General features: G+C 36.8%; 2 protein-coding genes across 2 annotated transcripts; both read right to left on the reverse strand.

Annotated features, from left to right (window-relative positions):
* Positions 1 to 244: 244 nt before the first annotated feature.
* Positions 245 to 5018, reverse strand: LOC111803945 (protein PHR1-LIKE 2-like). The gene is made up of 6 exons (XM_023688568.1): positions 4532 to 5018; positions 1990 to 2066; positions 1830 to 1884; positions 1528 to 1597; positions 1343 to 1412; positions 245 to 1007 (listed from the first exon to the last, which is right to left on the reverse strand). Exons 1-6 carry the CDS (start codon positions 4728 to 4730, stop codon positions 537 to 539), a joined length of 942 nt encoding a protein of 313 aa, XP_023544336.1. The 5' UTR covers positions 4731 to 5018; the 3' UTR covers positions 245 to 536.
* A 1072-nt stretch (positions 5019 to 6090) lies between these two features.
* LOC111803031 lies at positions 6091 to 9396 on the reverse strand. The gene is made up of 3 exons (XM_023687280.1): positions 9179 to 9396; positions 8808 to 8927; positions 6091 to 7813 (listed from the first exon to the last, which is right to left on the reverse strand). The coding sequence occupies exons 1-3, from the start codon at positions 9278 to 9280 to the stop codon at positions 6401 to 6403; spliced, it is 1635 nt and encodes a 544-aa protein (XP_023543048.1). The 5' UTR covers positions 9281 to 9396; the 3' UTR covers positions 6091 to 6400.
* Positions 9397 to 14983: the final 5587 nt, after the last annotated feature.

Consider the following 14983-nt stretch of genomic DNA (forward strand, 5'->3'; position numbering starts at 1 on the left):
ATCATTGATCGTAACGTTTCATCTTCTTAAAAGGGTAGATTGTGAGATTCAGCTCTAAAGATGGTGGATCATGAGATCTCACGTTGGTTGAAGAGGAAACTTCTTATTATACACGTCTTAAAATCATGAAATTGATAACGATACATAACGGACTAAAACGGACAATATTTACTAGTGGTAGACTTGAACTGTTACGGTCAGAGTTGTTATGGTTTAGCATGAAAAATAATTATGATATGCATCATCATTGGAAGACAAGGTCTATTGCACTGCTAACAAGTGAAAGAAGATGTGTTTCCAACAGAACACTACTGATTACACCCTGATAATAGATTCATGTCTGCCTAAGCCAGACAGAGATCGACTATAATTGTTCAGAACAGCCAAAAGAATGCCTAACTACTTGCATTTTCGATGAGTTGTCTACATACTAAACGGCGTTCGCTCGTGCCAGATTCTAAATGATGAAATTTTTACAAAAGCTGGAAATAGAACATACTTTTCATCAATTCTGATGAGTTTTTGTCTGCAGAAGTTCATCCCCACATGTTGCACCCGGATATGCTGAGATGGTTCACTTGGATCATGTTGGCATCTTGTATTCTTTCCTTGGCTTCACCCCAAATCAAAGATGCATTTTCTGAATCCAAGTTAGCCATGTTTTTCTTGCTTGCAACAGGACTTTTCTCCATGGCCAATCCCCCAGGACTCTCGTTCGAGGTTAGGCAGCTTTCGGTCGAACAATCAGCCCTTTGGCGACGAAGGTTAGTCTGAACTTCTTCTGTACCATTCACTCTTTCCATCTCTTGTGATTGTGAAGCATAGAAACCAAGTGGGTCGATAGAGAAACTTCTTGGGCTCTTACGATTTTGTCCTTGGGACTTCTTGCTGTCCGAGTCCGAAACCGCGCCCCCAATGAACTGATCTGCAAGCATTTTACAAGCTCTCTCAAGCATAGCCAAATATCTTCGCTCGGCATCCTGACGAATCCGGAGGTGCTTCTCTGCCTGCCCAACGATGGTAAGGTCAGCTAGCTGATGAATGTAGTGTATCATACATTTTATATCAGTAATTCTCAACGTACTCGATCACGAGGATAATCAGCCAAGCAAGTAAGCAATCTTAACACTAGAAAGAAACAGCTCAACCTCATCGCTAGCAGATATTGTCCTATTTGAGAGTTCTCCTCAAAAATTTTAAAACGTGTATGGTAGGGAGAGGTTTCCACACCCTTACAAAGAATGTTTCGTTTAAGGATCTCACACTTTCTCCATTTAACCAGGCATTCATTAACAGAGTTGGATGTTCATTTCCATTTTAATTTCAAGGATGAGAATTTTACCTCAACTTGCAGATGTAACTTACTCTGAACTTCCATTTGCGCTCTTAATGCCTCCTTGACTTCATAACCACTAAAACAGACATCAAAGTTATACACGGTTCGAAAATACGACAAATCTTGTAAACAAAACATTCGAGGCATTATCATAAGTGTCTTAAAGGAGGGAAAAAAAACTCTTATCTTACTCGGCCATTTCAGAAATTGGCAAGTCAGGAGAGAAATTATTGGTACTTGGGCTTTCTAAAAGATATGCACCTGATGTTCATTGCACCAAGCGATAAACAAAGATTTAAATATTTGGACCAGACAGGTTAAAGCTTTCAGAAATGAGTAGCTAGTGCAAATACTGGTGGTGAGAGGAAGAGAGCAAGTTCTTTTGGATAAGAACTCCATGACCCAACACTAATAAATGCAGTTGATATCAGCAGAGACTCATGGAGGCTATATCACTTGAAATGCAAAGACAGAACAGAAATTTATCGCTTACCATCCTTAGATGCCTCACCCATATCCTTCCCTGATTGCTTACCTAATCTGTATTTCTGAAATGAAGAAACAAGCAATGCATAAACACAAATTCATCATGAATTCCAACATCAGTTTCTTTTTGTTCATAAAAACATGCCTTTTTATGTCATTATGATTACCTGGAGGTGGCTCTTCAGATGGAAGAGAGTAAGTCCTTTCACATTCATTGTTCGCATTATTGCTTTTGGTGTAGCTTCTGCACCAAGTGTTCAAATGTCAAACCTTTACCCACCAACAAATCAAAAGAAAGATAGCAATCAAAGCATGCATAGCATATTCTCTATGCTACTGAGCTGTATTAGCAACAAAGTGAACTTAATGATTACAACCCAACAAACATGTCAAGCACTGTCCAGAAGACATGAAATAACAGGATCTTCAAAGAAAAAGCATAGAAGGCCAATTGATTTTTGTCAGATTGTACAATTTTAAACCTTAATGGGAGTGCTTCATACAATTCCTTTTGTCTAATACTTTCTCCTAGCAAGGGAACACTTTGTCTCCTTGGCTTCTAAGTTGTTCTTTTGGGTTCTCACAAACTCAATTAGATCTCAAATCTTTTCAGCTTCAATTATCTTTATGGGAAAACAAAAACTATCTTCAAACTGATGGGATTCCTTGTTGACATACTGTGACTTGATACTCCTTATGGGGCAAGGCTAACAAAACCGATCAATTGTGATAAAACGGGATAACTTCTTTGATTGAGCAACTATTAATTATGGCTCCTAAGATATGATCATGAGGGAATCTTGATATGTACCTCACCGCCTAGACCATTGAGCTAATTAGGGAAGGTTTTCCTTTCAAACTACGAAAACCTCCAAGTTGTATGTAGTCTACTCATCAACATCCAAATCTTGTCTGGTTCAGCTCATGTCATGTCCATTAACTTTCATACCAGGTAATTTATTCATATACAAATTTGAAGTCTTGGACAAAGTCAAACAAACTAGAACTGCAATCAGGCTCCGTTGCCGTAACAATCCAAGCCCACTGCTAGTAGATATTGTCCTCTTTGGGTTTTTCCTTTCGGGTTTCTTCTCAAGGTTTTAAAACGATCTACTAGGGAGAGGTTTCCACACCCTTATAAGGAATGCTTCGTTCCCCTCTCCAACCGATATGAGATCTCATAATCCACTAAATCCCCTCTCCAACCGATGTGGGATCTCACAATCCACCCCCCTTGAGGGACCAGCGTCCTCGCTGACACACCGCCCGATGTCTGGCTCTGATACCATTTGTATAAGCTCAAGCCCATCGTTAGCAGAAATTGTCCTCTTTGAGCTTTCGTTTCAAGCTTCCCCTCAACGTTTTAAAACGTATTTATTAGGGAGAGGTTTCCACACCCTTATAAGGAATGTTTCGTTCCCCTCTCCAACCGATGTGGATCTCACAATTGCAGTGAATACATGAACATAAAAATGATGTGTCATACTACTTGGGAATCAAACAAAATTGTTTATAGATGTCTTCTTTATCCAACTTCAAATCTTTTAGAATTGTATTTTAATAGTTTATGATGTTCAATAAAGTCATCATACTGACTGAAGTGGAAACATAGTTGGATAGAAAATCTAAAGGTGCTGACATCCTAATTATAAATTCATAATTAGATTATATCTGAAAGGTCTAAATAGAATTCTTAGCTGACATACACCTTAGATTTCAAGAACCAGATTCGCAAGAAAGATAACAAAGTTTAATCCCTTTTCCTGCTTTGTCAACCTTAGAGGTTTCCTCCGCAAGAGTGTCCTTTTGAGCTAATTATCAGACTCTTAATCCAATCATTTAACTAAAAACATAGACAAAACAACTGAATCTACTCAATGAAGTGTTCCCCAAAAGCTTACTCCAATGAGTTTCCCAATGCCTAGAGATAGCTGATGCAAAGAATGTTTCCTTTTAGCAAGAAAAATGAATGAATACACCAAAAATCCATACAAAAAGCTGGTCAAAGAAACCAAGAAAGCTAAACAAAAGTTGCAGGGATTCCAATCATTAAAAATAAGAAGCAAAGTGACTATCTAAATCTACTCAATTTGTGAGCCAATTATAAGCATACCCTTCCCGGACAACAATCATTTATGAACGCTCTTCAAAGAACTCAAGCACAAAACCCCCATTTAAACTTCCATGGCTTTGACAGAGTCGTCAAGTTTTGAAGATTGGTTTAGAATCTGCAGAATTTAACCATTCTAGAGGAATTGAGCTTGGCCTCCCATCCCATTTCTCTTAAGTCTAGACCCATGGTTTCTTTTCTGCCATAATCTATCTAGTTTATGTTCTTTTTACCAGGCCAAATGCTTCAACGATCGTTATGGATGAGAGGATGAGAATCATTGAACAGGATCAAACTTCCCGTTTACATTGCGAGCAAAAGTGAAAACCGGAAATAAAACGTAGGCGTTACAGTGCTTGGCCCTAAATTCAGGAGTACTTAAAATGATGATCGAAAATCGAAAACTAGGTATTAAGCAAACCATCGCTGCTATTTCTTAGTAAAACAGAGAAATGTTATTCAAGCTAGTTGAGTGAACAGGTTTTGTGCTTCAAGTAGTTCGTGTATGGCAGCAAACAGATGAAGAACAAGAAGAAAACATCCAGATTAATGAGACGAAAAGCTCTAGAAATTAGGTAAAAGAAGAAAGAAGCACTAACTGCTAGCACCACCGAGTTGAGTGACGGCATCGACAAATCGCTCATGAAGATCGGCAGTCCATCGGAGGCGAGGTTTGGGATCTGAAGTCAAGACGAGACAAGGATCTCCCCGATGGCTGTGAGTGAGTTCGGAAGCAACAGAACCACGGCCGCCATGGATCTGGATATCTCCATCGGGATTAACAAGCCTCGGAAACATATCCTTCGGAAAGAAATGCTGAAAGTTGAAATGAATCAACAGAACAGGGAAGGCGAAACTCTGAAGAAACAATGAAATTGTTCACAAAAACGAAGAAGAAGATGAAATCTGTAGTTTGGGTAACAATGATTTACAGAGAAATTGAGGCTCCATTCCCTTTCTGCTGAGAAGGTGAGGAAAAGGGTGGGAAAAGGTAGTGCTTGAGAGAGAGAGAGACAGAGACAGAGAAACAGAGGAAATTGGCGCACACTTCGAAGCTTTGTCTTTTTCTGTCATCATCGTCTTCGATGCACCAATTACTTGTCAAATTGGAGAATGTAATAAACGACGACGATTCCTCCATGGAAGGGCAAAACGGGAATTCAACATTTTACAGTTGCTCGGTGTATAAAGATTAAATTATCGACCTTTGAAATAATTATAAAAGACTTAGAACCGAACAAATTATCAAAATTCCTTAACATAATGTTACTTTTAGAATAATTATAAAAGACTTTTGAAATAGATTTTTTAATTATTTTTATGAAGGTAATGTTACCTTTAAAATTTTAAAATTTTATGGGTATTTTTTATAAATAAAAAAAAAATCATTGCTAAAATTATATATATATATATATATATATATATTTATTTATTTATTTATTTATTTATTTATTTATTTATTTATTTATTTATTTATTGGAGCTGCATTTATTATTATGTTTAATTAGAGCGAAATTACCATATTGTCCTTTGTGTCACGCGACAAACAATTTTGTCATATTGATGACTTTGTGGACCGGTAGTTGAATGTTTACTTTTTGAGCTAAGTGTTAGGAATTTTATTTTATTTTATTTTATTTATTTGGTTGAGAGATTAACCAATTACAATCATAATCATTTATTTCATTTATTTCGTTTATTTGAACCGGTTGCCAATTAATGTTTATTTTACCATTATACCCTTCACCTCAATTCTTTTTTTTTTTCTTTTTTCTTTTTAAGAAATAAGGCAAAGAAACCAAATTAAGTTTAATCTTGTCTAAGTAAATGTAACAAGTTAAAAAAGTTAAAAAATAAGACTCTTTTATGATATTTGATCTCTACCAATTGCTTTAATCTTCAAGAACTCAACATGAAAGAACGTCACAAAAAGTTATGTACGATGGAATAATGCCATTGAAATTTCGTATCTTCAAAATGCAATCTTGATTTCCAAAGGGTTTTCCACACTCTTGCTTACCGATCAGTTGACGAGGACGACCCAACTTGATCCAACTCTCGTTGATCATTGATCAGGAGACTGATGAACTTCATTGTCATCCCTTCGGGATGAAATGATCATATTTTTAAAAGGTCTGATCCATTAGTAACGTGAATATAATAATAAAATTAAACCGAGTTTATATTAATTGAACTTTACTGGTTGAATCTTCACCAGTGAATATGGACCAAGTTAACAAACATTCCTATCATTAACAAGTATAATAAAACCCAGCTACCAAACATACTGAATCGTCTCTGTCCTTTTTACAATGCCATGTTTTGGTTCTGAAGAAAGGGAGAAAGAATAGCTTAGCGTTGAATCTCATGCTGCTACCCCATCATCCAATCACTTCACCATCAGATACTCTGTTGCTCTACATTTTGGAGCTCTCTTCTAAAGCTACCTCTGTGTCCCATCCCTAAACTTAAAGCCGGTAAGAATGCAGATGCTTCGCCCATCTTCTAGCCATGAACGGGTCGTGATAATCCCATCTTTCGATGCTGCTAATCCTCCCGCCCAGACTCGGATCCTCTTCACTGTTTTCGCGACCAGCTTCATTGAAAGAACTATTGTTGTTGCTCTTATTTCCTAAACTTAGAAAGATTTCGCCTGCTTTCATGCACTCCTGATCGTCGACTTCTCCATCGACATAGGTGTATCTTACCCTGACATGTCCTTCATGATCACCGCACAGGTTGTCGATTAAGACTCTCTTTTCTTCGTCACCTCTCAACTCTGCAATACTAATGATGGTTGATCTGCCGCTTTCCTCTCCAACTCTTAGTTGGATGTCTCTGATGATTCCTCTCAGTACTTTTGTCATCAGAAACTCTTCAAACTCCTGCATTACAAAACCATTTGAAATGCTGAACCCCATTCCTACGTGAAACCAATGGATCGGGACGGCGGGCGATTCCAAGTTGATGAGATGGTACGGTTGAGTTCGGCTATCAGATACATGCAGAATGGAGGAGTTGGGATTCTTGTGAATACTATCCTCAAGTATCTTAACTGCTTTCTTCAGCCCTTCCACGGCATCTGCCTGCCCCATGTAGAAAAGACGGTCAATGACTTGTAAGGCAGCTCTCTTTCCATAAGATGTCATACGTTTCAAAGGAAACACACGGGTAGCCGCAGACGAGTAGGTAACAATGGCCAAACGGTCAATGGAACGGAGGGAGGAAACCACCAAGGCCATGGCTTGCTTGAGGAGTCTAAGGTGTGGGCCATTGGAGCATGCAACCAGGACTAAGTCAGTCGCTGGTTGATGTGCCAATTTCACCGAAAGGAAAGCTCTCATTCTGTTCCTGAGGTTGCCTGTAGTACGAGGTGTTTGCCGAGCTGGTGATTGCAACAAGGGAGAGGGGCTTCTGCAGGGGAAGTGTTGACGCAGTGGTGGCCGAGCATGGTGGTTGGAGCATACATAACCCGGGGCGCAACCACTCACCTGGATCGGAGGACAGAAGCTTGATGGGGCCGAATGAACAGAGAAAGAGAGACGAGAATCATGAGTAGGTGTATGGTCAGGTTCAACAGGGTCATCATCATCATAACGTCCAGAGAGCAGAAAGGACCGGCGATTGATGCGGAATGTGGCAATGGAATCATCAAGAATACGGAGAATAGGATCACTCTGGGTGCAAAGTGGGGCTGAATTCCGGGGCAACTGGGTCCACTGAGCTCGACAAATGGGGCATGTGACACTGCCATGGCGGACATTAGAGGAGATGCAAGTGAAATGGAATGCATGAGAGCACTGTGCAGTGAAAATGGCCTGCCCTGGACGACTCCCTTTGGTCTTGTAGTTTAGAGGGTCAAGGCATATGGCGCACAGATTCTGCCATACGAATCAAGACAAATATGCAGATAAGATAATTGATACTGAAAAAGAAAGAACCTCTGACTCAAGTTAGAGCTCAACTTTTCATAATGTTTATTATTTATTAATCATACAAGTATACTTTATTGCTTGGTATTAAATATGTCTCATTTTAATTTAACACAGTAACGATTATTAAATAATAAACTATGACATGACAGACTAAGCAAATAACAACAACCAGTTTAAATCTTGAAAAAGAGAAAAAAAAGTTGAAAAGTAAGCAATTAAGATGAGTTAGGAAGAAATCAAAACTTTTCTGGTCCAAGAATAAAGTTGAACTCTCTCTACTGGATATTCATTTGAAGTAGCAATCGAATATTGGCTCAAGAAAAGCAAGAGAGGATTTGACTGCCTTTTTGCTCAGATCTTTTCAAAGGGTAAATGTAATGTTTCACTCCAGTAATCAGATTCACATCAAAAGCATAAAACCAAAGATCAAGCAATAAACAAAAGACTTCTTAAATTGATAATGGCTCAAAAGCTGTGCAAGTATCTACCATAATCAAGAAATATTTTGTCTGTTCAAATAATCAAATTTTTATGACAATGTTCGGAAAAGCAATAAGAGATTTTAATTCCTCTGCCAATTCATGAACCCAACAAAGATTCAGCTACAAGAAAATCAACTAAAGCTCGCACTTTTGTGGGAAATAAGATTAAAAAAGGAGTGTTGGTTAAGATTATAATATACTTGAAAACATAAGATAACAATTTTCTAAAAACAGTTATTGGAAAATGTTTTCACTCAATTGTTATTCTAAATAAACAAAAAATCCTTTTGTATCCATCTTCCAAACAAATCAGACAGGAACGCAACACTAAATGGCTGCAAGAATCGCAAAGATTTCTGCACTCGAACTCAAAATGCTAAAATGTTTTCTTTGACCAAGACAAGTTGCATACGGAGCAGTACTAAAACTAGGCAAATTGTTCATAAGGGGTCAATTACCTTGGAAGGCAGATTGTTCGTGGTTCTTGATTCTGTTTGTTCTGCAATTTCAGCTTCTCCAACTTCTCCCACGACGTACCTTGGTTTTTCAGCGGATGGAGCAGCCGAAAAATTCGAGGCCTGTAATACAAAGTCCAATAAGAGGAAAACCAAATTAGAGTCCCACCAGAACAAAATCGGGACGGATCATACACCGTAGTACANAAAAAAAAAAAAAAAAAAAAAAGAAAAAAAAAAATCCACAGGAAGAAGTGAAAATCGGGAACAAGAAACCAACGGCATTTGAGACAAAAGATCGAAAACAAAGATTTCAGCCATGAAATCTAGCAATTTAAGCAATGTGCAGGTCAGAAACAAGGGAAGAAGCTTACAGAGCGAGCTTTCCGAGGAGAGAAAGAACGGCATGCGTATGCAATCTTTCTAGCAGCTTTCTTAAGAATCGAGGTTCCCCGTCCGCCGCCTCCGCCTGCCATTCTGCAAAACCTCTCACCAATGCACTACCATCACAGCCGCAAGAAGAGTAAAAAGCATCGAATGAAGAAGAAGAAGAAGAAGAAGAATGGCGAATTCTGCAAAATCCGCAGAGAGGAGAGGAAAGGAAATGGAAATGCGCCTGCCTATGGATGCGAAGTGGAGAGAGTCCCCACAGCTTTAAATTATTCAATGCCGTCCTTTCGCTTTAATTATTTCCTCTTTTTTTTTCTTTTTTTTTTCCCCCTTCTTTTGTCAGTTTCCTTTCCATTTAAATTTATTATCTATAATTTAATTCTTTCAAATTTTTTTAAATTTTAGAAATTTATTTACTATTATTTATATTTCTATTAAACACAAAATTCTATATTTAATATAATAATTAAAAAAATTTAAAATTTATTTTAAAGAAAATGTACGCTCTTGAGATCCAAAATCCAACCTGCCTTTATTTATTAATTTTTATTTTTATTTATTAAAACAAAAGCACCGTTGAAGTAGATGGCCTTTTTCTTTTTTCTTTTTATTTATTTATATATTTAAATATTTATATATATATATTTCTTAGATAAATCTACCCGTATGAAATTTAATCATATACCGAATATAAAATTGAAAGTTTAATAAATTATTTAAATATTAACCTATTATTTTAATCATTAGAGTTCGATCGTTGATTTAATTTTTAATTTTTTTTTTAAATTGGAATATTACGAGATACTTTTAAAGTTTCAATATTAATAAAATTGATAGTTTAGAAACTTATTAGTAAGTCATATGACCGTGATTCGTTCTCGAGCCTTACGGGTGGTCCCTACCAATCCCTTTTTTTTTTTTTATCGCATATAAGATTACTACAAGTGCATCCATTTTCTTATGACCGCCCTCGAACTAACTTAAGAGGAAGTCCTTATTTACCCCACCCATAGTATGTCGGGATGTTAGATGAACACGATTCTCCACAAGGGTATGCTGGAATATTAGATAAATACGATTCTCCACAATGGTATGATATTGTCCACTCTGAACATAAGTTCTCATGGTTTTGCTTTGGGTTTCCTCAAGAGGCCTCGTGTCAATGGAGAGAGTATTCTTTGATTCTAAACTCGTGATTATAATCTAGTACGTGTACGAAAATTAAATAAACTTTGGGTCNTTAATTTTTATTTTTATTTATTAAAACAAAAGCACCGTTGAAGTAGATGGCCTTTTTCTTTTTTCTTTTTATTTATTTATATATTTAAATATTTATATATATATATTTCTTAGATAAATCTACCCGTATGAAATTTAATCATATACCGAATATAAAATTGAAAGTTTAATAAATTATTTAAATATTAACCTATTATTTTAATCATTAGAGTTCGATCGTTGATTTAATTTTTAATTTTTTTTTTAAATTGGAATATTACGAGATACTTTTAAAGTTTCAATATTAATAAAATTGATAGTTTAGAAACTTATTAGTAAGTCATATGACCGTGATTCGTTCTCGAGCCTTACGGGTGGTCCCTACCAATCCCTTTTTTTTTTTTTATCGCATATAAGATTACTACAAGTGCATCCATTTTCTTATGACCGCCCTCGAACTAACTTAAGAGGAAGTCCTTATTTACCCCACCCATAGTATGTCGGGATGTTAGATGAACACGATTCTCCACAAGGGTATGCTGGAATATTAGATAAATACGATTCTCCACAATGGTATGATATTGTCCACTCTGAACATAAGTTCTCATGGTTTTGCTTTGGGTTTCCTCAAGAGGCCTCGTGTCAATGGAGAGAGTATTCTTTGATTCTAAACTCGTGATTATAATCTAGTACGTGTACGAAAATTAAATAAACTTTGGGTCGATTAGGGTTAGATTTGAAAATTGAAAGTTTGAAAGGAGAAGGAAATGAAAAGGTTGATAATGATGGGTTTGGCATTGATCCAGGCAGCTCACTCACGCAGCGCTTGAGTGCAATGCATGATGGCGGGAAGCACAAAAAGGCAAAGGCAAAGGCAAAGGCAAAGACAAGGCCAATTTGGGAGTCAACAAAGCAACCGCCGGGCGCGCCCCAACATCTCAAATGCTTTTGATTTTCTTCTTCTGCCCGCTGTCTTCCTTTTGGCACTTCTCATATTAGGAGTTCATCCCCCTTTCATTCACTCCAACCAACCAAACACATGCCTTCTTTTCCTGACGCAATATCTACCACTCCTAAGTGTGCATAGATATGAAAATATTATTACTCAACGGAAGAATACAGATTTAAGAATAAGAATAAAGAATTGGGATCGAATGTGCTATCTTCATTGATATTCACGACCTTTAAATAGGATACAAGATACTAAATAATATCTACCAACAAAATATAAACTAACTAAATCCCGATAATAAAATCAAATATACTACTATTCAAATTCAACTGATTACCATATCTAAAATATATTTCCTAACTAATATATTCGGGAAGATTACGAATATCATATATTCTATAACTAATTCAAACTAAAATAAGTTGCACTAAATTGTGACATTTCCCATTTCTCTTACTTGCATTGCATTTTACTTGTCGATTTCATTGTCGTTTTGAAACGAAAGAGTACGGATAAGATTCGACTTGATGTTGGAAATGTACAAACGGTCTGCATTCGTTATAGATCCTGATGTTTTTTGATATCTATTAGTGGAAGATAGCTTCTCTATCTTTATTAGTTTGATTCACGAGAACCCGACAAAGATCTTAGGTGAATAAGTGCATATGTCTGGCTCATACTAAAAATGAACTACAGTGGAAAATAGTCCTTTTTTAACTTTTTCTTTCGGGCTTTCTCTCAAGATTTTTAATTACGAATAACAAAGATCTCCTTCTCTTATAACACTCGTCTTTCGGGTTTTAAGGATAATGGTATTAGTTCAAAATCTAAACTTTAAGAATCCAATTGCAGAACCGGGCATCTATATCAATAAAAAATGACAAAGATCTTAGGTGAATAAGTGCATATGTCTGGCTCAGACTAAAAATGAACAATAGTGGAACAGTTAAGTCTCCCGCTAGCAAATATTGTCATTTTTTAAATTTTCCTTTCGGACTTCCCCTCAAGGTTTTTAATTACGAATAACAAAGATCTCCTTCTCTTACTAACACCCGTTCTTTCGGGTTTTAAGGATAATGGTATTAGTTCAAAATCTAAACTTTAAGAATCCAATTGCAGAACAGGGCATCTATATCAATAAAAAAATGACAAAGATCTTAGGTGAATAAGTGCATATGTCTGGCTCAGACTAAAAATGAACAACAGTGGAACAGTTAAGTCTCCCGCTAGCAAATATTGTCATTTTTTAACTTTTCTTTTCGGGCTTTCCCTCAGGATTTTTAATGACGAATACCAAAGATCTCCTTCTCTTACTAACACTCGTCTTTTGGATCTTTCGGGTTTTAAGGATAATGGTATTAGTTCAAAATCTAAACTTTAAGAACCCAATTGCAAACGGGGCATTGTGGCGACAGTAAAGAGAGGGACCTGACCCTAAGCTAAGGTAATAGAGAGGGAATCTGCTCTTTTTACCTTAAGGAAAAGCTTTGGCCTTTGGGTTTGGCTTTGGCTGTGCTGGTGCACATGAAAAGAAGGGAAGGGGGAAGAAGAAGCAGGGCCCAGCAGACAAAGGTGACTGCTGTCTGAAATGCCCTGCCTACTGCTGCCCCAGAACCAAATTAAATCCTTGCTTGCTTGCCAAAAAAGTGACTCATTTGACCATTTTCAAAAGCAACCCTCCTAGTTTTGGCTCCAAACATCGAGGTTGTTTGGCTTAGGACAGCCAGCCTAAGGCTAAGATAAGATGAGCCACTGAATGAATGAATGAACCACCTCATTTGCTGTGTCTTTTTTTCAGTGCCCTTTTGCTTCTTGTGGGCTGACTTGACTGTCTTTGTTTAGTAACAAAGTGAGCCTAACACTGGCACATCACCCATCTATGTACAGGGAACTTAGTTAAGTTGGAAGAAAATTACCCTATTAGAGGTTCGAGTCTTCTACATTTATGTATTGTTGAACTCAACGTCTTTTCTAATCAAAAAGTTGTCCGAAACTTAACCAACACTCAAAAATTCAACTTTAAAGATGCCCAAACTCAACTACAAGAACACTCAATCCAAGCCACAAACCTAAGTATTCACATATATGTCCAAATCCAACGTTGAAATATGTAAATCTTATTGAAACATAGACACCCAGCACGTGTAAAAAATGAGTTGATTAAAGCTAAATTACGAAAAATATCGTTGAATTTTTCCCTTTACTTTGAAAAGACTTTTGAAAAATCGTTAGTTCAGATAATGTAATATTACTATTAACCTACCATAAACATTTGAAAACGAGAAATTCGTTAAACATAAAAGATGTAAATTGGACATTGGAAAGTGTGACAATAACCTAAAACAATGTGTGGTGTCTAGGTCCCACTTTTTGTTTCAAATCATTGGCATATTATTCTAGATCTCAATTTACACCTAACGTCCCAAATGATTACGAGAATTTTTTAGTCAATATGATCGCAAATGAATAGGCAAGAAGGAAGAGGGATGGTGAATGGGTATCTAACCCCCAATTGAAGCAATGCATATAGCAAAAATGGGATATGATTGGTTTGATCTGATCTGATATCACCAGGTACAATCATTGATGATATGGAGGCCAAAGTTGCTTATTAGATCATTTGATCCACACGGTTCCACCCAAAAAGGTTCAAATCTCAATGCACTTTCCACATGCCTAACTTCTAATTCAAATAAATCTACAAAGAATCAACCAAATCTGGTGAGCCCGGTTGATTCATCAATCTATTTGGCTAATAGATTTCTAGGTTTGTTCTTATGCAATTTGAAAAGTGAGTGAAAAGCCTTCATCTCTTTCAATCATTGTTGATTTGATTAGTTTTAAATAGATTCACTATGATTTAGTCTTTTTCAATCAATTTGAGTATTTGATCCGATTTTGTTACAAAATCGGTTCTTTAGTCAAATTCTTCAAGTATTGCAAATCAACATGTTCATTTGATATTGATCATTATATCTTTCGCTCTTGGTTGTCAAATCAATAATATCTATACAGAATTAACATTAGCGAGAATTTAGCTTAAATTCAACCTAACGTTTCGGGTGTGAGAATTCGAACTTTTTAGGAGAGATTTAGTTAAATTTACGCAAAGACATGAAAGACAAAAATACCTCAAGAGTTTTGGGTTGGTTTTAGTCTATTGCCCATGAGTTTAGCCATCCAACCCATGAGTTTCTAGGAGGCATGGAGCTGCATGGAAAGAGAGGGTTACGTATGCAGGCCGACATCTACTGGGCCCTGAAGTTAGTGGCAAGCAAACGACTATGAATTAATAGTTTAAACCCAAAATCCAGATGCCAAGCAGAAATAAAGCCATTCGAGTCCTAAACAAGAATTGTGGCCACACATTTTGAAATTTGAATGACAGATGGGCGCCATTTTCAACAGGACCCACGAAGAAGAACATCATTCATTCTATTAATCAACCAAATTGGAGTAAAGAAGACAAAAGACATCAAACACCACGCGTGATTGGAGGAATAAAGTGGTAGCTGCACACATAAATGGCATAGCCAGAACCCACCTTGCTTTTGCCTCAAAATTCACCAACCCTCAACTCCCCCCACCGCTCTTCTCATTATGCAGCGAACTCCAAATC

This window comes from Cucurbita pepo, chromosome LG10 (genome assembly GCF_002806865.2).
Source record: "Cucurbita pepo subsp. pepo cultivar mu-cu-16 chromosome LG10, ASM280686v2, whole genome shotgun sequence".
Classification (NCBI taxonomy): Eukaryota; Viridiplantae; Streptophyta; class Magnoliopsida; order Cucurbitales; family Cucurbitaceae; genus Cucurbita; species Cucurbita pepo.

Bases quoted from the DNA above. Each gene is read 5' to 3' on its own strand.
- LOC111803031 (XM_023687280.1), bottom strand. From the start codon at position 9,280: ATGGCAGGCGGAGGCGGCGGACGGGGAACCTCGATTCTTAAGAAAGCT. The intron at 8,928-9,178 runs GTAAGCTTCTTC...TTTGTATTACAG, and splicing joins CTCCTCGGAAAGCTCGCTCT to GCCTCGAATTTTTCGGCTGC. The intron at 7,814-8,807 runs GTAATTGACCCC...TTCGTATGGCAG, and splicing joins CGAACAATCTGCCTTCCAAG to AATCTGTGCGCCATATGCCT.
- LOC111803945 (XM_023688568.1), bottom strand. From the start codon at position 4,730: ATGTTTCCGAGGCTTGTTAATCCCGATGGAGATATCCAGATCCATGGC. The intron at 2,067-4,531 runs GTTAGTGCTTCT...CACTTGGTGCAG, and splicing joins TCAACTCGGTGGTGCTAGCA to AAGCTACACCAAAAGCAATA. The intron at 1,598-1,829 runs GTAAGCGATAAA...AATGAACATCAG, and splicing joins GGGTGAGGCATCTAAGGATG to GTGCATATCTTTTAGAAAGC.